We start from the raw sequence: 22546 nt of genomic DNA, 5'->3' as shown, positions 1-22546 counted from the left end.
TAGGTTTATAATTTTCTTTTCTTGTGCTGTCTTTACCTGGTTTTGGTATCAGGGATATGGTGACTTCATAGAATGAGTTTGGTTGTATTCCATCCTTTTCTATGCTCTGAAATACCTTTAGTAGTAGTGACGTTAACTATTCTCTGAAAGTTTGGTAGAACTCTGCAGTGAAGCCGTCTGGACCAGTTTTTTTGGCAGGGGGGAGTTTTTTGATTATCTTTTCAATCTCTTCTTTTGTTATGCATCTATTTAGTTGTTCTAACTCTGTTTTTGTTAGTTTAAGTAGGTAATGTGTTTCTAGGAATTCGTCCATTTCTTCTAGGTTTTCAAATTTGCTAGAGTACAGTTTTTCATAGTAATTTGATATGAGTCTTTTAATTTCAGTTGGGTCTGTTGTAATATCACCCATCTCATTTCTTATTTGGGTTATTTGCTTCCTGTCCTGTTTTTCTTTTGTCAGTTTGGCCAATAATTTATCAATTTTGTTGACTTTAAAAAAAAAAACAGCTTTTGGTCTTGTTAATTCTTTCAATTGTTTTTCTGTTTTCTATTTCCTTTCGTTCAGCTGTAATTTTTATTATTTGTTTTTTTCTGGTGCCTGTGGGTTTCTTTTGTTGCTCTTTCTATTTGTTCAAGTTGTAGGGATAATTCTTTATTTTGGCCCTTTCTTCTTCTTGTATGAGTGAATTTATTGATATAAATTGGTCTCTGAGCACTGCTTTTGCTGTGTCCCAAAGGTTCTGATAGGAAGTGTTTTCATTCTCATTGGATTCTATGAATTTCTTTATTCCATCCTTAATGTCTTCTATAATCCAGTCTTTTTTTGAGCAAGGTATTGTTCAGTTTCCAAGTGTTTGATTTCTTTTCCCTGCTCTTCCTGTTATTGATTTCCACTTTTATGGCCTTATGGTCACAGAAGATGCTTTGTAATATTTCTATGTTTTGGATTCTCCTAAGGCTTGCTTTATGACCTAATATGTGGTCTATTCTAGAGAATGTTCCATGTGCAGTAGAAAAGAAAGTAGAGTTGGTTGCTGTTGGGTGGATTGTTCTGTATATGTCTATGAGGTCAATTTCGTTGATTGTGGCATTTAGATCTTCCATGTCTTTATTGAGCTTCTTTCTGAATGCCCTGTCCTTCACTGAAAGTGGTGTGTTGAAGTCTCCTACTATTATTGTGGAGCTGTCTATCTCACTTTTCAATGCTGATAGAGTTTGTTTTATGTATCCTGCAGCCCTGTCGTTGGGTGCATAAATATTTAATATGGTTATATCTTCTTGATGTGTTGTCCCTTTAATCATTATATAGTGTCCTTCCTTACCCTTCCTGATGGATTTAACTTTAAAGTCTATTTTGTCAGAAATTAATATTGCCACCCCTTTTTTGATTGTTGTTTGGTTGGTACATTTTTTCCCATCCTTTGAGTTTTAGTTTATTTGTGTCTCTAAGTCTTCAAGTCTAAGGTGTGTCCTTTATAGGCAGCATATAGACGGATCTTGTTTTTTAATCCATTCTGCCACTCTCTGTCTCTTTATTGGTGCATTTAGTCCATTTACATTCAGGGTAATTATGGATAGGTATGAATTTAGTGCTATCATTTTGATGTCTTTTTTTGTGTGTTGTTGACAGTTTCTTTTTCCCACTTTATGTGCTGAGTAGATTATCTTTATATATTGTCCTTTCCTCATATTTGTTGTTGTTGATTTTGTTTCTGCCGAGTCTCAATTTTTTTCTCGTATTTTATTTTGATGAGTAGGATAGCTTGTCTGCTTTGTGGTTACCTTATTATTTACCCCTATTTTTCTAAATTTAAAACTAACTTTTATTTCTTTGTATTGCTGTATCTTCCTCTCCATGTGAAAGATGTATGATTACATTTCTTACTCCCTCTTTATTATTCTAATGTTGTCTTCTTTGATATAATAACATCGCTGTTACTTTTTTTTTACCCTGTTTTGAGCTTTTTTTTTTTAATAATCTTTGTTTTTTTGGATTTCCCTGTCTGGGCTGACTTCTGGTTGCTCGGTTCAGTGTTCTAGTCTTGGGTTGATACCTGGTATTATTGATTTTCTAACCAAGGAACTCCCTTTAGTATTTCTTGTAGTTTTGGTTTGGTTTTTACGAATTCCCTAAACTTGTGTTTATCTGGAAATGTCTTAATTTCACCTTCATATTTAAGAGACAGTTTTGCTGGATATATAATTCTTGGCAGGTAATTTTTTTCCTTCAATTTTTTAAATATGTCATGCCATTGCCTTCTTGCCGGCATGGTTTCTGCCATGTAGTCCGAGCTTATTGTTATTGGCTCTCCTTTGTAGGTGACTTTTCGTTTATCTCTCGCCACTGTTATAAATCTGTCTATATCTTTGGTTTTGGCAAGTATGGTTATAATATGTCTTGGTGACTTTCTTTTAAGATCTACCTTATGTGGAGTTCGATGAGCATCTTGGATAGATATCTTCTCATCTTTCATGATATCAGGGAAAGTTTTCTGCCGACAAATCTTCAACAATTCTCTCTCTATTTTCTGTTTTTCCTCCCTGTTCTGGTATTCCAATCACTCATAGGTTATTTCTCTTGATGGAGTCACACATGATTCTTAAGGTTTCTTCATTTTTTAAAATTCTTTTATCTGATTTTTCTTCAAATATATTAGTGCCAAGTGATTTATCTTCGAGTTCAGAAATTCTAGCTTCTACTTGCTCAGTTCTGCTCTTCTGACTTTCTACTGAGTTGTCTACTTCTGTAATTTTATTGTTAATCTTCTGAATTTCTGATTACTGTTTGTCTATGGATTTTTCCACCTTATTAAACTTTTCATTATGTTCCTGAATAATGTGTCTAATTTCTTCAGTTGCTTTATCTGTGTGTTACTTGGCTTGTTCTGTGTATTGTCTCATTTCCTTCCTGATGTCTTGAAGGGTTCTGTATATTAAACTTTTGTATTCTGCATCTGGTAATTCCAGGAATGCACTTTCACCTAGAAGACACCTGGATTCTTTGTTTGAGAGCCTGTTGAGGTGATCATGGTCTTTTTCTTTATGTGACTTGATATTGACTTTGTCTCTGAGCCATCAATAAGTTATTGTATTAGTTTTTGTTTGCTTATTGGGTCGTAGCTTTTTGCTCTGTTTTGTTTTGGTATACCCCTGTGGGTTGCTAGAGTGAGCTAGCTTGATTATTTTCGTCTATGGAGCTCTGACATCCCGTCCCCAGATGGCTAGAGTTGTTATACAGTATATCAGTCTAGGAGTCCATTCAGTTTTCTTGTATGAATTCACCTCAGGTTTCCAGGTAGCTGATCATCGAGTGTGTGGTACAGGCTCTGTCCTACAGTCTTAGAGAGGCAGGTGTGATTGGCGTATATACCGGTATCTGATTGTAGCAGGGGGTTACGCTCTGAACAAGGCAGGGGGCTGAGAACCGACCCCCGAGTGTCTCTGAGGGAAGTGCATCCATGTTCCCTAGAGCATGCAGGTGGGTGGGTTCTACAGACTGATCATGGGCACCTAAAGTTTTTGGTTGTAAGGACTGGGAGGTACCCGTTATCTTTGGACCCCTGTCGCGGGTGGCTGGTTGACCTGAGTGGAGCTACCAGTCCTTAGGTCCCTGATGTGGGTAGGTGAAGACCTTGTTTAATAGGCAAAGCAATGTCAAACATCAAACACCCACCTCTCCACCGCACAACTGAAATGGCTGGAGTCTGCCAACAAGAGCCTGTTCTCCCAAAATAGGCCCACACAGCTCCATGCAGAACGGAAAGGTGCTCAAAGTCCACAGGCAGTTTATGCCTGGACAGGAGCTGCTTCTGTCCCGAGCTTCCCTGGTTAGTGGAGCTAGCAAATTATCTTTTCCCCCAAATGCAAATTTTTTCCTTCCCCAAGGCCGGAAGGATGATTCTAAGTGCTCAACAGGGCCTATCTCAGGCCCAGGGATTTCAGCCACTGAAGCCGGTTTGCATGTGGGGGAGCACATTAAAATATACGCAAATATTTAGCTTTTGCCATAAGCGCCATTCTCCTCAGGTTCCGGAGGTGTGATACCTGAGGAGCTGTGCGGCTGGCTGCTTCTCCCTGAGGAAACTGCAGCCGAACGCTAGTACCAGCCCGATGCTGCCGCTCTGGGAATGGTGCCTGAGGGCCCCTTGTGATTCAGGTCCGGTAACTCCTCTCCACTTCTGAATGGTCTCTTTCTCCCCCTGCCCCTCAGTTCATTTTCTAAGCTTGCCTTTGAAGCCCTGGGCTCCCAGCTTGTCACAAATATACTCATTTCACTTGTTTTTTTGGTTCTTTGTTGTTAAGAGGTCTCGCCGGAAGTGTCTGTCTGTTCTGCCATCTTGGCTCTGCCTCCCCTGAAATCTATTTTTGAAATGGTCTCTAAATTCAGATGGTATATACTCAAGGTTGTACTTTGATTCTTGTGGACTTTTTTTTTTTTTTTTAGCTTCAACTAGCATCTGATCAATTGATGGTCTGCTCTGCAATCAGCCCCAGGCCTTGTTCTAATTGATGATATTGAGCTTCTCTGTCATCTCTAATTCTGAAAATTATCTAATGAAAACAGTATGGGTCACAGCAAAATATTATCTGACATAGTGTTTGAAGATGAGTCTCCTAGGTTTGAAGGCATTCAAAATACAGAGTGGCTGCAACAATGGGCTTGAGCATACCAACAATTGTAAAGATGGCAAAGGACCAGGCAACATTTCATTCTCTGTCATGTTGGATATTATCTTAGAAAATTAATAGAGAAATACTCAGGTTTATCATGCATAAACTCATTTAGTTTATTGCAAGGTTGTCATGGCAAGTCATGCAAGTAAGTCTTCACAACATTCATTTAGAACCAGAGAATCAGAATTAATAATTACAATTACAATATTAGTTAAATGGCTAAAATTAAAGTCTTTAGACTTCAGCCTTTTTACATTTAACGAGAAGTCTTGGGAGAAAGGCTTCACTCTGGCTGGAACTCAGCATTACTTGAGTGTGAGATCATCAGCCATGGGCAGAATCTCAGCAGGTTCTTGGTCTTCAGAGAGAGTAAGAGACTAGAGAAAGATTCCTTTGCCTCTGCCTTCACTCAGTGAATTAGCAGAACTTAAGGGTTTATATGTGAAATTCTCACCTTGGCCTCACACAATTAAGGGCCAATGTGTCAAACACTAGTTTATTACGTCATTTCTCCAGTGTTAGAGAATGCCATTTTTTTTCTTCAAGTTTAGCGGTTACGGAGTTTGTTTAGATTTATGTCTCAAGGATAGTTTACAAAGATTAAATATGTTACATGTTCTTTGTCACAGCATGTCAGGTCAAAGTTGATTTAGAGGTTGTTTACATTTTTCGGAGCCCTGGTGGCACATTGATTAAGAGCTTGGCTGCTAACCAAAAGGTCAGCAGTTCGAATCTACCAGTCACTCCTTGAAAACCCCATGGGACAATTCTGCTCTACCCTGTAGGGTCGCTATTATTTGTAATCAACTCAATGGCAACAGGTTTTTTTTTTTGTTGTTGTTTTATTTTACATTCTTTACATACTTCACATGCTTCTATGTTTCCATATCTAAATACAGAAATTTTCTAAATAACTTTCTCATTACTTACAGGTTTCTAATGGTTTATAGTTAATGTTAGAGAACCTCACAAAAGTAGACTAAGCTCATAGTAAGTTTAAGTTCATAGTATGAGGGCTTATACATATGTACTTTGAAAGCACAATAGTGATTTATATCTTATGAGATTTGAGATCATTATAGAAACATACAGAATAGCCACACGAGTCAGACCTGGCACAAGGGCAGCTAACAATAACAGTGGTTGGATTAGGATCCCTCCTACCCCTGCATGATGCCACATGTCACGTTAACTGATAACATTCTCAATTTTCCTGTTTATAAACAATGTCACATTCGCAGATACCAGGGGTTGGGACTTCAACATATATTTTAGGGGGGACACAATTCAATCCAGAACACAGTGATTGAGTAGAAGGATGGACTTTATGGTTTAACATGGTGGCTAATGGGGGGGGGGGTCAAAGCTCTGTATCAGATCTTTCCTATCAGTCATTTATATAAATGACTTAGATTAGGCTTGAGAGTTCAACTCACAAACAAGATAGCTGTGGGGTAGACCCACCCATGTCTTTCTGGACCTACAAGCTCTTCATAAATTCAGAATCAATTGCCCTTATTTAAAAATGAGGAGATATCTAGTAAAATTTTACCTTCCTTTGTTCAGAAATCACAATTCTTTTACCACATTCACCATGGCAAAAATCTCCCAGAGCTGAATGGTGGCTGTCTTCTTTAGAAGAGACACTTGCTCTACAGTTTACTTCAGTTCCAACCACACCCTGTCTTAATCCCAGTCTTTTTACTTATTTATTTTACCTGCCTATACCTTGCGTTTTTAACCCTTGATTAGGGCATCTGTTCATCACGTTTGTGAAATGCACAAAGCTGGTAGAGATTGTGATTTCCTTGCATTAAAGGCTTGGGGAACAAAACATCTTGGAAAGCTACAAAGAAGGGCTTAAGAAGGAAGATGCAGTAGTTACCATTGTATCTGAAATACAATGACACAGAAAGAGAGTGAAAGGAGATGATGCTGGAGAGGTAGGCAGACCAGATGTCTGTAGTCTGGAGGCCAGAATAAGGAGATTGGATTTTGTTCCAAGTGTAATGAAAAGCCCTTTGAGTGTGTGAACAGGGTGCATAGTTTAAAAAAAAAAAAAATACCATACAATAAGATTATATACACACGCGCACACATTCTAGTTTGAAGAAGTCAATTTTTAACTGCATTGGATCAGTTATTTCTTTCCTAAATAGTGTGGATGATAATGAGCATAAACTACTGGTATTGCTGTAACAAAGGCCTAACCCTCTGAACTAGTTTAGTTACTTTTCTATAAAACTCATCGCATTTGTAATTTCTTATTTAATAGGTATCTTCCTGTTAGGGTGTAAGGTTTAGAGTGTAGGAACTGTACCTTATCACTAACTCAGTACCTGGCTAATTTACAGAAAGGATTGGTTATGGAAAGGTTGGCTTTCAGAGTGAAGGCTTTGGTTGGAGGAAGAAAACTAGGTTGGGAACCAGTTCAGACCTTTGGAATTCAGAAGCTTTCATAAAATTCAACTGGACATATGTCCAAGGAATCTTAGTGTGGCTTTTGTGAAGAGAGGTAGGAACAGAAATGGAAAGTAATAGGCATTACTCTCAAAATACAGTTAGGTGAGAACGCTTTCATAGAAAACGAAGATAAAATATGTAATGAATGTAGCCTTCTGCAGCTCTTGCTTGCTCTGAGACTAGAATAGTGTTTAGTTCCCTAGAGCTGCTTTAAAGACAATAAATTTATTGTCTCATAGTTGTGGAGGCTGGGAGTCTGAATTCAGGGTGTTGGCAGGACCATGCTCTCTCTATCTGCTCTAGGGGAAGATCCTTGTCTTTTCCAGCTTCTGGTGGTCCTAGGTGTCTTTTGGCATTCCTTGACTTGTAGATATATCTTTACATGTCATCTTCTTGCTGTGATTAGGGATTACGACTCACTTTATTCTGATATGACCTCATTAACTGATAATATTCCCAAAGGAAGAACCTTTTTTCAAACAAGGTCATATTCGCAGATATGAGGGTTGGGGAGAGCGGTTTGGCTTTCAACGTACCTTTTTTTGGGGACATGATTCAACCCATAACAAATAATAAATTAGAGGTTTGCTCATCCTTCAGATCTTTCATAAGCAACACTTCCCTTACCTTTTTACAGGAACTGAAAAGGAGACAGTTGAAATTGTATTCTTTGGAAAGGGCCAAGAGTAACAATGTTCAAGTTTCAGATTAAGACAAGATCTATGTGTTTTAAAAATTAAAATAAGCTAGAGCTAAGGTTGATATCATTTGGTTAAATTTAAGCATCCTAATCATGACTTTCTCTGAGAAATGAGAACTGTTAAGCCCTTTTTTTGAAGTCTCGTTATGAAAAAGAAACGTAGTGATCAGGAATTTGGAACTATTGAAGAAAGAATGAAGGAAAATGACTAATACAGTGGGAAGGCACTGATTTACCTGAAAAGATGTTGATTTAGGTTATTTCTTTTCAGCCTTTCCATCTTTATCATTATAATTTAAAAGCCTTTAGTAACTTTTTTTTTTTTTTTTAGTAACAGGCGATCCACTACTGACTATATTTTAAAGCTTGCTACACATTAAGCATTTTGGACCATGTTAGCTTTTTAAAGAACATTTTTTTCTACTGTACTTACAAATCGATGGAGAAAAGAACAAGTATTTCTTCTTTCTCGATCAAATGTATAAAAAAGGATACATCCATTCATAAGATTAATTGATTTTATGATTGTACTTATAAAACATAGCCTTCTTAATTTCCCAGGAGAAAAATATTTTGCGAAAGATTTGCTCTATCTAAACTCTGTCAAGTAATCACCAATCTTCTATTTATTTGAGCACAATTACATTTAGTCCAAAGTTATTTACTTCACTATTGTTATTGTTCACTAAAATGGTCTCTTCTATAACTAAAAATTGTGCTCCAATGTTTAATTCATTATGTTTTAAAATATCAAACATTATACCTTGTTATCTGTTTGTACATGGGTGAATAAACTTTCCAGCAGGTAGAGAAGAAAAGATTAATAATTATCAATTATCCATTATCCATTTTATTATTATCATTAATAATTTATAATTCCTATACTTGTAAAAACTTATAAAATTAAAAAAAATAAGAGGTAAAAGTAAAGCTAATAAGTAATTAAGAAAGTAAAATTATACAGACACTGGGAAGATTGATCCAGGAATAAGGAGAAGACATATAAATTAATTTTGGGAATAAAAAAAAGAGACATTATAAATACTGAAAAATTAAAAGAGGATATTTTTGTAGAAATTTATGAAAATAAACTTAGAAATTTGAGTGAAACTCTTAATAAGATATAATTTACAAACTGACTAAAAAGGAATAGAAAATCTGAATAGTTTATAAACTTTAAAGAAAAGAATGGATGTTTAATAAATCTGTATTAATCCCACGGTGTATTTTCTTAATCCTTTTATCTAGATTTCTAAACCCTATGAATGTAAACTCCTTGGAGCCAGAGACTGAATCTTTTTCATCATTATATCCCATCACAGAGCATTGTTGTTGTTTTTGTTAGATGCTGCTGAGCCGGTCCTGACTCATATCCAACCTGTGTATAACAGAATGAAACACTGCGCAGTTCTGTGCCATCATCGCAATCATTGTTATGCTTGAGCCCATCGTTGCAGCCACTGTGTCAGTCTGTCTCATTGAGGGTCTTCCTCTTTTTTGCTGACCCTTTACTTTACCAAGCATGATGTCCTTCTCCAGGGACTAGTCCCTCCTGATAACATGTACAAATTATGTGAGACAAAGTCTCACTGTCCTTACTTCTAAGGAGCATTCTGACTGTACTTCTTCTGAGACAGATTTGTTCCTTCTTCTGGCAGTCCATGGTATATTCAATATTCTTCAGCAGCACTATAATCCAAAGCTATTAATTCTTTTTCAGTGTTCCTTATTCATTGTCCAGCTTTCATAAGCATATAAGATGATTGAAAATACCATGGCTTGGGTCAGACTCACTTTAGTCCTCAAAGTGACATCTTTACTTTTTAACACTTTCAAGTGGTCTTCTGCAGCATTTTTGCCCAATGCAATATGTCGTATGACTGCTGCTTTAATGGATGTTGATTGTGGATCCAAGTGAAATGAAATCCTTGACAACTTCAATATTTTCTTCATGTTGCTTATTGGTCCTGTTGTGAAGATTTTTGTTTTCTTTATGTTGCAGAGTAATCCATACTAAAGGCTGTGGTCTTTGATTTAAGACTGAGGACTTTGATTCAAGTCCTCTTCACTTTCAGCAAGCAAGGTTCTGTCATCTGCATATCACAGATTGTTAATGAGTCTTCCTCCAATCCTAATGCTGCATTTTACTTCACATAGTCCAGCTTCTTGGATTATTTGCTCAGTATGCAGATTGAATAAGTATGGTGACATGATACAACCCTGACACACGCCTTATCTGACTTTAAACCACACAGTATCCCCTTGTTCTTTTCAAACAACTGCTCTTGATCTACGTACAGGTTCCTCATGAGCACAATTAAATGTTTTGGTATTTCCATTCTTCACAACGTTATCCATAATTTTTTATTATCTACACAGTCAAATGACTTTGCATAGTCAATAAAATGCAGGTAAACATCTTACTGGTATTTTCTGCTTTCAGCCAGAATCCATCTGACATCAGCAATGATATCTCTTGTCCCATGTCCTATATATTTTAGACTCTAAATATTTGTTGAAATAAAGAAAGACTATATTGTGCACTAAAAGTCCTTGCTTTTACTAACTTCACTGAATTTTGAGCATCTGCAGGCATTTATTTTACTTGTTCTTGGTGAATTCCCTCTCGTTTTGTCCTTAGAAATTATCCCAAATCAGCTTTCCTGTCCTCAAGCCTTTTACTAAATCCCCATACACTTTATTCAGAGCAGACAAGCTGAGCTTCCACCTTATTCTGAAAATTGAGGTGACCAGGTTTGAACTATCTCAACTTTCTTCTTCCAGACCTACCAAATCATTTACATTCTTAAACTTTGTGTCCATTTTCAAGGGAAGAAATATCTCTCCTCCAGCTCAAGCACAATCCCTTCTCCTGTCCTCCTATCTTCTGGACTCTGATTTCTTGCGTCTGCTCCAAGCCATGGTTTATAAACGTATTCTTCCTCAGTTTCAACCTCATTCACTTTAATGCCTTGTTTCTCTAATACTATAAATGTCTTTTCTGCTAAAAGAAAAAGGAACAAAATAAACTAAAACAAACCAAGCCAAATGATGACAATGAGAACAACAATAACAGCAAACGAACACCCTTCTTTGTGAGTTTCTAGGAGAGCTTTAGGATCATAAAATGTGAACATTTTACACCTTGCTAGTTTGGGGCTGTTTAATACTTGATTGCTGATTTACTCATACTACCAAACTGTGGAGAATAATTATTCTAGATTAAGATGTAACATAGAAGAACAGTTTTCTTATAGTGGGAAAATTACTGCATACCAATGGTTCATACTAGAAAGAAGTGACATGATAAACAGTCTGTTAAGTTAATGGATGTTGATGTTCTTAGTGAGGTAAACGATTGCTCTAAAATATGTAGACATCATCAGATTTAAGTTTTAGAAAAAAAATCATTAGTGACAGACATGAATAGATGTGTCATCAGGTTAGATTACCCACATGGAACAAAATACCAAGTGATGATGATTAGATTTAAGACCGTAACCTTTAGAAGTATCTCAGACCTTTTCTAGAAAATCATTCAAATTTATACCAAGGAAAGTGTCCAAATTTGTTTCAGTTTTCCTAGGTGTTTTTTGGTAGTCAAGATTCCTTTATGGGTGATTATGCTCTCCTCTCCCTATGCTCTGGAATTCCTCTAATGCCCTACTTATCAAGATGTGGTCTGTTTTTTGAAAAAAAAAAAAGTTAAATTAACTAGGAAATAACTTCCTCTTCATAACACCATTAATCCTAACCCATGCCATTTACTTGGTGATATCAATGAGTTAAGAGAGAAAGAGAAACTTCATCTTATATTTATTTTGAATAATGTAAAAGGAACTCTATTTTGATTTCCCAAATTAAAAAAAAAAAAAAAAAAAGAAAGCTTTTAGAATGTTCTAATAGGTTTCTAGAATTAAATCTGTAAAATGGTTGTGTCATGGACTCCCCTCAGGTTTTTTCTCAGTTTGAAAATTTGCACTGATTGGGAAGTTTAATGTTGAAAAGTTATATATATTAAAGATTAAGTGTTGTGTGGCATTTCTATTCCTTCTGTTTCACCACAGTTTATGGCTTTGAATATCTAAGAGTTAGACCTGCTTTGTCAGGTAGGCCTCTTCTCTTCCTCTCCCTACTTCATGTAACCCCCTATTCTACTCTTAAACCTTACACACCAACTTGCTAGTGAATGATTTCCTGCATCTTTGAGGGGACATTCCTTATTCTCCTTTCCTACGCTTTGGTTACTACCAATTTTTTTGCTCATATTTTTTTTGATTTTAGCTACTGTGGAAAAACGCCCTTGTCCTTAAGGAGAGCACATTGTTATTAGTGAATTCTTTTAGAATTATTTGCTTTCTATTTTGAGGACAGGGGCTGTGTCTTACTCATGTCTATGTCTAACATAGTACCTCACACAAATGTTGAATAAATTTTGTTGCAATTAATTAGAAATTAATTGTGTATATAAAAAAACAAACCAAACCCAAACCCAGTGCTGTCGAGTCGATTCCGACTCATAGCGACCTTATAGGACACAGTAGAACTGCCCCATAGAGCTTCCGAGGAGCGCCTGGCGGATTCAAACTGCCAGCCCTTCGGTTAGCAGTTGTAACACTTAACCACCATGCCACCAGGGTTTCCAATTGTGTATAAACCGTCTCTAAATTGAGAGGAGTTGGAAAGATATCTTTCTTTGTTTTGGAACATGATCTACAAGAACAGTGCGTCCCTAACTCTAACATATTCTGTTCTTCATTTAGAAGATTAAAATAAAAGGTGAAAAAGCAAATGTCTGAATGAGTTATTTTTTAGAAAAGAACTGCAAATGCCCGATAACCGTATGAGAAGACATCCAGTCTCACTCATGGTCAAGGAAGTGCAAATTACAATGAGATATTTTGGGTCAATTAGGCTTGCAGAAATTAAGAAGATTAATAATATCCACTAGTAGTGGGAATTGGGGGAAATAGGCAATCTCATACACTATTAGCATGACTTTAAATTATAATAATCATTTCGGAACAAGAATCATTAAAATAAAAAAGTTCAAACCGTTTTACTGAACAATCACACTACTGGGAATTTAACGAACAGATATAAACAATACCAATATAAAAAGATTTTTATATAAGGATGCTTACTATGTCAGTGTTAGAGATAAGAAAAATAAAAGCTTAAAGTAATAGCTTAAAGAAAAAGAAAAGAACAACCTACATATTAATTCATAGAAGAATGATTGAATAGCTAGGATATATCCAAATTACGTTGATACAAAAAAAAATGTAATGTGGTTAAAAAAAAATCAAGTTTCAAAAGAATATATCTTTATAAATGAAAATAAAACACTATAATGGAAAAACACATAAGAATTCTATTATATTTTAAAACTAATAATCCCTATAACAAAACAAGGGTTTTAAAGCAAAGCAAGCTAAAACCAAGAATAACAACTCTTTGCAGCAACTCATTGCAGTGGTGTCAAAGTTAGGTTTATCACATGTTGGAGAGAGTGAACTCTCTAAACTGCAGGATTGATCACTGAGATCACTCCTTGGAGAACAGAGAGCTCATGCCTCAGCCCAGAGGTTTATGTGTGTTACCTCTAACCTGGCAACTGCAACTAAAAAGCAAAAAAGAGTGACCCACATCCTTAGTAACACGGCATCCCTTCTCTCCCTGTTGACTCTCTCTCAGTTCTCAGTTTTATGACAATCCACCTCTTGTTGTTGTTAGATGCTGTCGAGTCAGTTCCAACTCGTAGTGACCCAAGCTACGACAGAACGAAACACTGCCCGGTCCTCTACCATCCTCACAGTTGTTGTTATGCTTGAGCCCATTGTTGCAGCCATTATGTCGGTCCGTCTCCTTAAGGGCCTTTCCCTTTTTTTCTGACCCTCTACCAAGAATGATGTGCTTCTCCAGGGACTGATCCCTCTTGATAACATGTCCAAGTATGTGAGATGTAGTCTCACCGTCCTTGTTCCTTAGGAACATTCTGACTGTATTCTTCCAAGACAGATTTGTTTGTTCTTTTGGCAGGCTCGCTGTGAGTTGAAATTGACTCGATGGCAACAGGTTTGGTTTTGGTGTTTGGTGTATTCAGTATACATTCTGAACTATTTCAACTGAAGTTTACTTTCCTACATCAGTCATTAAAATATTGGCCACGGTCCTAAACTTGAAAAGAAAAAACAAACAAACCCAAACAGAAAAAGCACATTAGCATATGGCAAATATTTTAGCACTATTTTGTCTCTGAAGGCAAACCAGGGGAGATGTAGAAACACTAACTATACATGCTAACCGAAGTGGATTATTGAGTTTCTTATTCAGATAATTTATGAAGATAGCTTTCTTTTTACTGAAATATCCAGATTCTTGAGACAAAATTTATTTTTGTCCTGTTTCTTTCCAGTAATTGGTGTGTTTCTACATTATCTATGTAGTATAACCTGAGTTTTTCTTACTGTAGGCAAATTTTCATTTGCAGTATTTTACTGTGAAGATCAGGGCAAGAAGGTAGTGATGTAGGATAACAGATAACATTGGAAAATGCACTTGAAAAGTATTTTTAAAATACATGTAATGTTATTAAATTATTTTAGCTAATTTTATAGCTTTGGAGTTCTGACTTGGATTAGCTATTCTGTACTATTCTGATGTTTTGTCAGCAATGAAAGGAGTATGGAATTGGGTAAAGTTTCTATGATAAGGTACCTGGTTTTAAGAATTATAAAAGCCCATCTCCTATCATCTCAGTGAAGTCAAAGAAAGTTCTTCCTTCTTCTGAAAGAGGATGTCCAATTCAACTGTTTCAAAATGCTTAATAGCCTGGCTAATTTAAGTTGTCTCTAATCACCTACTCTGAATCCATATTTTTTTCATTATGGTAAGCTTTGCAACTATTTTTCAGATAACAATACTTGTATTTGGAGTGGACTGATAATTCCGTAATGGTAAAACCATAGCTAAAATGTACCTCTGTAAAAATACCTTTAATTCACTTAAAATCTATTATGCCTCTTAAGTATTCAAGGATTACATATTTCTGTGGCACAGAGAGCATTTTCTATACAGAGGGAATATCTGCTTACTATTTGAATGCCTTATTTTTCTAAATAAAAGGAAAAAGAGATTGCCTAACAGATACACCTTTTTCTGTGATACATGATATTCCATTATCTAAAATCTTTAATAATTGATTTTATTGCTCTTAAGATGTTAATTTTTTAATGCAGCTTTTAGCACTTATATGGATGTTTATTCTTTCAGATTCTAACCTATGCCCAATTCAAAACTATGGAAACTGAATTAAAATAATAGAAATAAAATGATTATAGTGCTTATTTCTTAACATTTTGTTCTTTACAATTTTTTTCCCTTCCTGAGGTTTTGGTACTTTGAGAGTTTTGAGCCAATATTTATTTTACTTAAACATTTTTTTTTTTCTGGAGTGATATTTTGAATACTTTTGAGATTTATATTGAATGAGAGATGCAAGCTCTACTTTTCTTTATTGCATATGTTACACACATTGTTTTTGCTCTCTTTTTTTTAAAATGGTAAAGGTACAGACACAAGCTCACTTTTTAGATGCTACTGTTCAGTTATTTGCTTATTTATTTATTTGGATTGATCCAAAGAAAATGGTACTTCTGTACAATATATGACAAATGGGATTACTTGATAAATTAATAGTTTAAACAAGATTTTGCCAACATTAAAAAAAAAATATATTTTAGCTACTAAAATATTTGTATGCAAAGGAATGTTAGTAATTAAAGAGTAATAGTACTTCCAGATATCCATTAAAATTGGTTCAAGCAAACTCTAATAACATCTTATTATCATTTGGTTGAATTACTGAATATACTTGGAAGCAAAAGAAGTTCAATTATTGAAGCGTTTTAAAGTTCATTATTTTCCGTATTTCAGGATAAGTGCCATCTTTATCCTTTTGGTCTAGATTAATAAATTTCTGTGCATAAATGTCATTTGTTTTTTAATGTACTTGTGCTCAAAGGAGAAGCTGGTGGATTCAAATTGCCGACCTTTTGGTTGGCAGCCTGAACTCTTAACCACTACACCACCAGGGCTCCAGAATGTATGTACCAACTTCTAATTTATTATAAAAAAGTCAATTCTGCAAGTAATATTTATTTTTCTCAGGGATAGATCAACACTAAAAACTGTGAATATAACTGAAACATCGTTAGAGTTTTCCGATTTGGACTATCATGTTGAATATACCACCTATGTAACAGCCAGCACCAGATTCGGTGATGGGAAAATGAGAAGCAATATTATTAACTTTCAAACACCTGAGGGAGGTGAGTTTTTTTAATGGATGTAAGCTAAATAAAAGAATAATTTTCTCAGAAACAGTATTAAATATCAAAATATAATATTACTAACTGTTGCTAAAACCTGATAATGGATGAAAATGCAGTTTAATCACTTACTAACCTTAGATGCAGTGAAAGTTAATTTCTCTGTGCCTTCATTTTCCATCTCTAATATGCAACAATATCAGATCGACTTCCCAGAATTCTTGCAACAATTAAATAAGTTTATACTTGTAAATGCACTCAGGGTAGAATTTGACACATAGTAAGTACAGTGTCTCTTAAATGAAACAAAATAAAATGCATGAAGGCCGGATCTGTTTGCCTTTGCCCCCTATTATTTCATGTTATGCATTCTATATTGGAAACTTGTTATACTATTGTTTTCAGATACAGGGAAGTGGGACTGTTTTACAGTTGGGATAGTGTTTTATGGGTAAGAAATCTACCTATTCTCTGCTTGCATACAGCTATGGTAGGGTGTTAGAGGAATGGCCCCATGAGATTTATGGATTTCATTTCTGATCTCCAATGAAATGTTATTCCTAATTTAAGTTTTTTTAAAAAATAATTCTCATCACTTTGATTTATCAAAAGCAGTAAAATTCAAGACATTCGTAACAGAAACTTTACTTGATGGCACAAGTACATTTTCTTTGTTAAATTGCTTGTATTATAGCACCAAGTGATCCTCCCAAAGACGTTCATTACGCAAATCTCAGTTCTTCATCAGTAATTCTTTTTTGGACACCTCCTTCAAAACCTAATGGAATTATACAATATTACTCTGTTTATTACAGAAATACTTCAGGTACTTTCGTGCAGGTAAGACATGAGTTTTCTTCTAGTTTTTATTACTGTATTTATTTAGATCTTTTATTTTTGTTGACCATAATACACACTTAGTATTATAGAGGAAATAGATTGCCTTATATTGATAATTATGAACAGATATATGTTTTATAAAACTTCCATTTACATAGAAATTTTGTGCGGAAGAAATTTCTGATAAATTTTAATCAGTCTTTCCCTTTATACACATACACACATGCGCACATGCGTACACATTTATTTATCAGTTTCAAGATGTGTTAATAGCAAAGAAGCTGCCACTTCTTTAAAAGTATGTATTTAAAGATAGCCCTCAACTCCACTTTCTTCATGGAGTATTCTCTGAAGATTTGTTGGTTTCATTTATCCTCAAATTTATTTGTCAGCTATTTTTTTTCTTTTGTTTTTATACAATTTAAATAGTTTTAATGTTTGGGTGTGTTCGAGTGTTTTTATTCAATTTAAAACAATGTTTTCAGTTGTTACCATGAGGGTTCTTATTATCATTACTGAGTATTGGATGAAATGAAAATCACTAGGAATGTGGCTATTTGTGGTGTGCAGGTTCTAGGCTCGCAGTTTGCAGGTGGACCCTTTCTGGTATGTGAATAATGATTATGAAAGTCGCAAAAATGCATTTCATTTGTAGACATATTTTCATTATTTTCAACAGAACTCTTTTATTCCTCCAAACTAAGTGTCTCATGAATGCCAATATATTAAAAGGAGAAATTTAGAGTGGTTTTGATTAGATCAGGAATGGGACGCAATACTAAAATTTACAGCATATGTACCTTACTGGTAGAAATTATTGACTGCATGTTGACTGTGACTGTGGCCATTTTTGTTTTCTTTGTACTTTTTTATGTAGAAGGGGAATAAAGATAATTCTTGCCAATCATGAATGGCTAAGAAAGATGTGGCAATCAATCTGCTTCCATAGAGATTTACAGCCTTGGAAACCCGATGGGGTCGTTATGAGTCGGAATCGACTTGATGGCATTCGGCTTGGTTTTTTGGTTTTTAATCCTGCTTATCAAGGTCAACCTTGCTTTAGCCTCTGGAGTTAGTGCTCGTGTGCAACAATTCTGGGACAAAAGCATCACTTGCTTTACTGCAGTTGTTGTGCAGGCTAATGAATAGAGTCAGGATAGAACTTTGTAAGCTCTCTCAGATCTAATTCAGCACAGAGTAAAAGAAAGCCTGGAGATTGGTACAGTTCTTACATTTTGCTATAAGCCCTTTGCGAATGGGGTTGTATAGTGTGACTAAAACTTTGTGCCAGAAAGAAAATTACTGTATAAAAGACATGTAGTTACAGATGCAGATATTTTTTAACAAATGCCTTAAGAGCAGAAGGAGAAAGCTTTCTTCTCCTCTGTACACAAAGCAGTTTATTACTGTTCCTTTTTGTTCTGCTCTGTTTGGGGAAGAGAAATGGGAATTAGTGATGCAATGTGTTTTTCACTGCAAGGCTGTTTACAAATTTAACGATGGGTCATTATGCCATAGAAACCACTCGAATTGCAGCTTTCCCGTCCTTCCTGGATTTAACAAAGAACATCGCGAAGTGGTTTCAGTAGTTCTGAATTTAACAATGATTTTGCCTCTGTTCAATTTACTTTATGGTTGTACATAAGCCTGTTGTGTTCCTTTTTGTCCACATCTAAATATTCAAGTGTTAAGCATCTGACTATGGTTTCAGCAGGATCATATGAGCTTATTCAAGCCTGGGTGTATAATATGATGCCATTTGCAATTCATCTGTGTTAGAAAATATTATAGTTTATTAAATAATTTGAGGAATGCTTTTAAGTGTGACAGCTGCAAGAGGGCACAGGCTGATGATGTTAGTACGTTTCAGAAACATAGTCTCGTATTGCTTGAAGTGCAGCCGTGCTTCAATGTATTCCTAAAGTTAAAGGTAAAAATAGCATCAATCTCTCCACTACCTAATTTTCTATTTTGAATTGGCAGTATCGAGAAGATTCTTCAAAGTGAAAATTATTTGATGGAAAGGTGTATAGCTTTTTTTCTCGCTCCTTCTCTTCCTTCTTCCTGCAGACCTTTATAGAATACCCCAGTCATGGCACATGCTACTCTGCTTCCTGTTCCGGGTATCTGCTGCTTGTCTTAGCTCCCTTATGAAACACCTTGAAGAAAACGGTTTTGTGCCAATTATCTTTTCATTCTCTGAAGTCCCCTGTACTGTAATTATACCAGTTGCTTTTGAGTCAACCCTGACTCATGGTGACCCCTTGTGTGGCAGAACAGAGTTGTGCTCCATAGGGTTTTTAATGGCTAATTTTTCAGACGTAGACCTCCAGGCCTTTCTACTGAAGTGCCTGTGAGTGGATTCAAACTTCCAACCTTTTGGTTAGCACCACATTAAACGTCTTCACCACCGAGGGACTCGACTGTTATCATAGATAGGTTTAACGCTCAATAAATATTTTAATCCAAAGGATATGAAGTTATTATAATAGACTAATGTTGTTTTTGGTACTTAGTTATAGTTTTGAAACACCTGAGTTTATACTGAAGTGATCGTTTCCTCTTCGTACCTTGGGGAATTTCGTCTCTCTACTACCACTTAGCCGTACACCTTGTTCTTCCTTCAGTTGTTCCATGTCGTGTTCTGTATAGCATGTCAGCTCTCCTCCCTTTTAATTTTCACCCACTACGTCATGTCTTCTCAAATTGGCTAGAGCTGTATCTTATATGTAAAAGGTATTAGATGAGTATTTAGAGACCGATCAATTTTGAAAGGTTTTACTAAATACTTTCTGACTATATTTAATCATACAAAGGAGAAATTCTTAAATAATTTGAGTCAAAAGACATCCCCCCACCAAAAAAAAAAAAAAAAAGATGAATGGAATAATCACCCAGATAATTGATTGGATATGTTATATTTGTTACATATCTATGCGTACTAAATCACACACTCAGCAGGAATAACTTCTGGGTGATTCAATGTAAATTGTTACTTAATAGTCATTAAGCCCATGGGTAAGCAAAATAAATTCTAAAAGAATGGAAAATTAAAATATACTCCAAAAAGATACATTAAAACTTTAAATACTGCTGTATATAAATCGGAAACCCTGGTGGTGTAGTGGTTAGAGCTATGGCTGCTAACCAACAGGTCAGCAGTTCAAATCCACCAGGCATTTCTTGGAAACCGTATGGGGCAGTTCTACTGTGTCCTGTAGGGTCGCTATGAGTCAGAATCGAATGGACAGTAACAGGTTTTGTTTTGTTTTGTTTTCTGTTTATAAACCGGTTATTCCATGTGCTGAAAAGTATTAAAGTTCATGGATCATATTTTGTATGAGATTGTTATTTTGTTTTAATATGCCCGTTCCTAAATAAGTCATGAGAAAATTGAAATGAGCCTTTTATTATTATACTTTATACCCATTCTTCTTTTCCCAGATACTGGCCCCAAAAAAACTGCAAAGAAAAAAAAAAAAAAACTGCTGAATTTAGTTTGTTGATGCATTGCAAAACTATCCTGGCCATAAATTTTAGTCAAATTGATTATCGTATGGTACTCATTTAAATGAAACTATCACTTATTGATTCTTTACTCTGTGCCTGACATGATACTAATTGTTTTATGTACTTTATCTCATCTAAATACTCAAAACGCCTCTGTGAAGTGAGATGATCATTTCCATTTTAAAACTGAAGAGAAGCTGTGAGATTAGATGATTTATCCATGTTACAAGGCCAGAACTTAAACACCAGTCAGTAGCACTCCAAAGGCTTTGTGTGGATGGGAATGCTTCAGATTTCTCAGTGTAGATGGGTAGTATCGTAAATTATTCATACTAATTGCCTACTTTTTTAAATATACACTTTACTGTTTAGCGCAGTTTTACGTTTACAGGAAAGTTGTGCATGAAGTACAGACAACTCCCACACCCCCCTCCCTTTTGCACACCGTTTCTTCTGTGGTCAACATTTTGCATTCCTGTGGTACTTTTCTTACAACTGATGAACCAATACTGATCCATACAATTAAATAAAGTCCATAGTTTACATTAGGTTTCTCTCTTTGGGTTGTACAGCCTTATGAGTTTTGACAGATGGAGAATGTCATGTGTCTGTCATTAGGGTATCCCACAGAATAGTTTCATTGCCCTAAAAATGCCCTGTGCTCTGCCTATTCACCCTCCCTCCCCCACCTAGCCCCTGGTAACCTCTGACAGTTTTACTCTCTCTGTACTTTTGTTTTTAAAAAGTCTTTCTTATTTATTTTGGAATTGATGTTGTTTGTCTATCTGTTCATTTTAAAAATTTGGTGAAGAAGAAAATGCTTGAATAAATTCTCTAATACTTCAGAAAATGCTGTGGAGTAAATATAACTAGAAGTCAGGCAAGAGTATTTGTAAATTTTTCCCACTCTGCCCATCAGAAAGTGCATCCAAACTGTCTCCCCACTGCTCCCCACGGTATTAGAAAAAGAGGACCCTCTAAAGATTAATAATGTCAATTTTAGTTCATAGAAAGGGGCAAACACTTTTATAATTCCTTCGTTATTAACAGGAAGAAAAAGTTAAACATTAAGTATTTCTACCAAACATGTTTAAAAATATACATTCAGTGTTTTGAAAAATACTTGAATATTTCATAAGGAAAACTGGCACTGACCAATGCAGTTGTAGCACTTCCTGTTTGCAACCTGACCTTCTCCACTACTTAGCTGAGAGTTTTTTATTCTTTGCAATGTAATGAAACTGCTACCATTTGTAATAAAAACTGCTACCATCTATTCCTTTTTGTAATAAGAACTGCTACCATCTATTCCTTTTTTAACTTTTTAAAAAAAAATTCAGTGTACTTTAGTTGAAAGTTCACAGCGCAAACTCATTTCTTATTCAAAAATTTATATATATATTGTTTTGTGACATTGGCTACAGTCCCCACAATGTGACAGCGTGCTCCTCCTTTTCACCCTGGGTTCCCTGTGTTATTCCTTTTTTTTTTTTTTTTAATACTAACACATTTCTAGTTTTATTATTGTAATAAAAATGTTCTGTATTGGGTTTTCTCAAAACTTAACATGTTAAAATAGTGAGACAACCAATTCATGGATAATAATACTTATTTTGAAATGTTCACGTATACTAAAAAAAAAAAAAAGATCCTAAACTATGAAAATGATGTTTATTTTTCAGAATTTTACACTCCATGAAGTAACCAATGACTTTGACAAAATGACCGTATCTGCAATAATAGATAAACTGGCAATATTCAGCTACTATACATTTTGGGTAACAGCAAGTACTTCAGTTGGAAATGGGAACAAAAGCAGTGACATAGTTCAAGTGTACACAGATCAAGACAGTATGTAAATGAAAAGCATTTATTAATCTTTAATAGAGCATTTTAAAACTTTATAATCATTAAAGCAATCTTTCCTAATTGTATATATTGTAATGAAATCTATGTTTTATTTAGGCATGTTTAATTATATGTTATAAAAGTTTGAAACATGTATTTAATATAGCTGTACAACTTT

The 22546-nt window shown here is 35.2% G+C and overlaps 1 protein-coding gene across 1 annotated transcript in view; it reads left to right on the top strand.

Annotated features, from left to right (window-relative positions):
- Nucleotides 1-22546, top strand: part of PTPRQ (protein tyrosine phosphatase receptor type Q) — a 253770-nt gene that overhangs the window by 74860 nt on the left and 156364 nt on the right. Inside the window, 3 exon segments of the mRNA XM_003405222.4 lie at nt 16010-16170; nt 16865-17010; nt 22203-22371. Coding sequence (XP_003405270.2) covers nt 16010-16170; nt 16865-17010; nt 22203-22371 — 476 coding nt within the window.

This window comes from Loxodonta africana, chromosome 4 (genome assembly GCF_030014295.1).
Source record: "Loxodonta africana isolate mLoxAfr1 chromosome 4, mLoxAfr1.hap2, whole genome shotgun sequence".
In the NCBI taxonomy this organism is placed as follows: Eukaryota; Metazoa; Chordata; class Mammalia; order Proboscidea; family Elephantidae; genus Loxodonta; species Loxodonta africana.
This window is presented reverse-complemented; position numbering and strand designations above follow the sequence as displayed.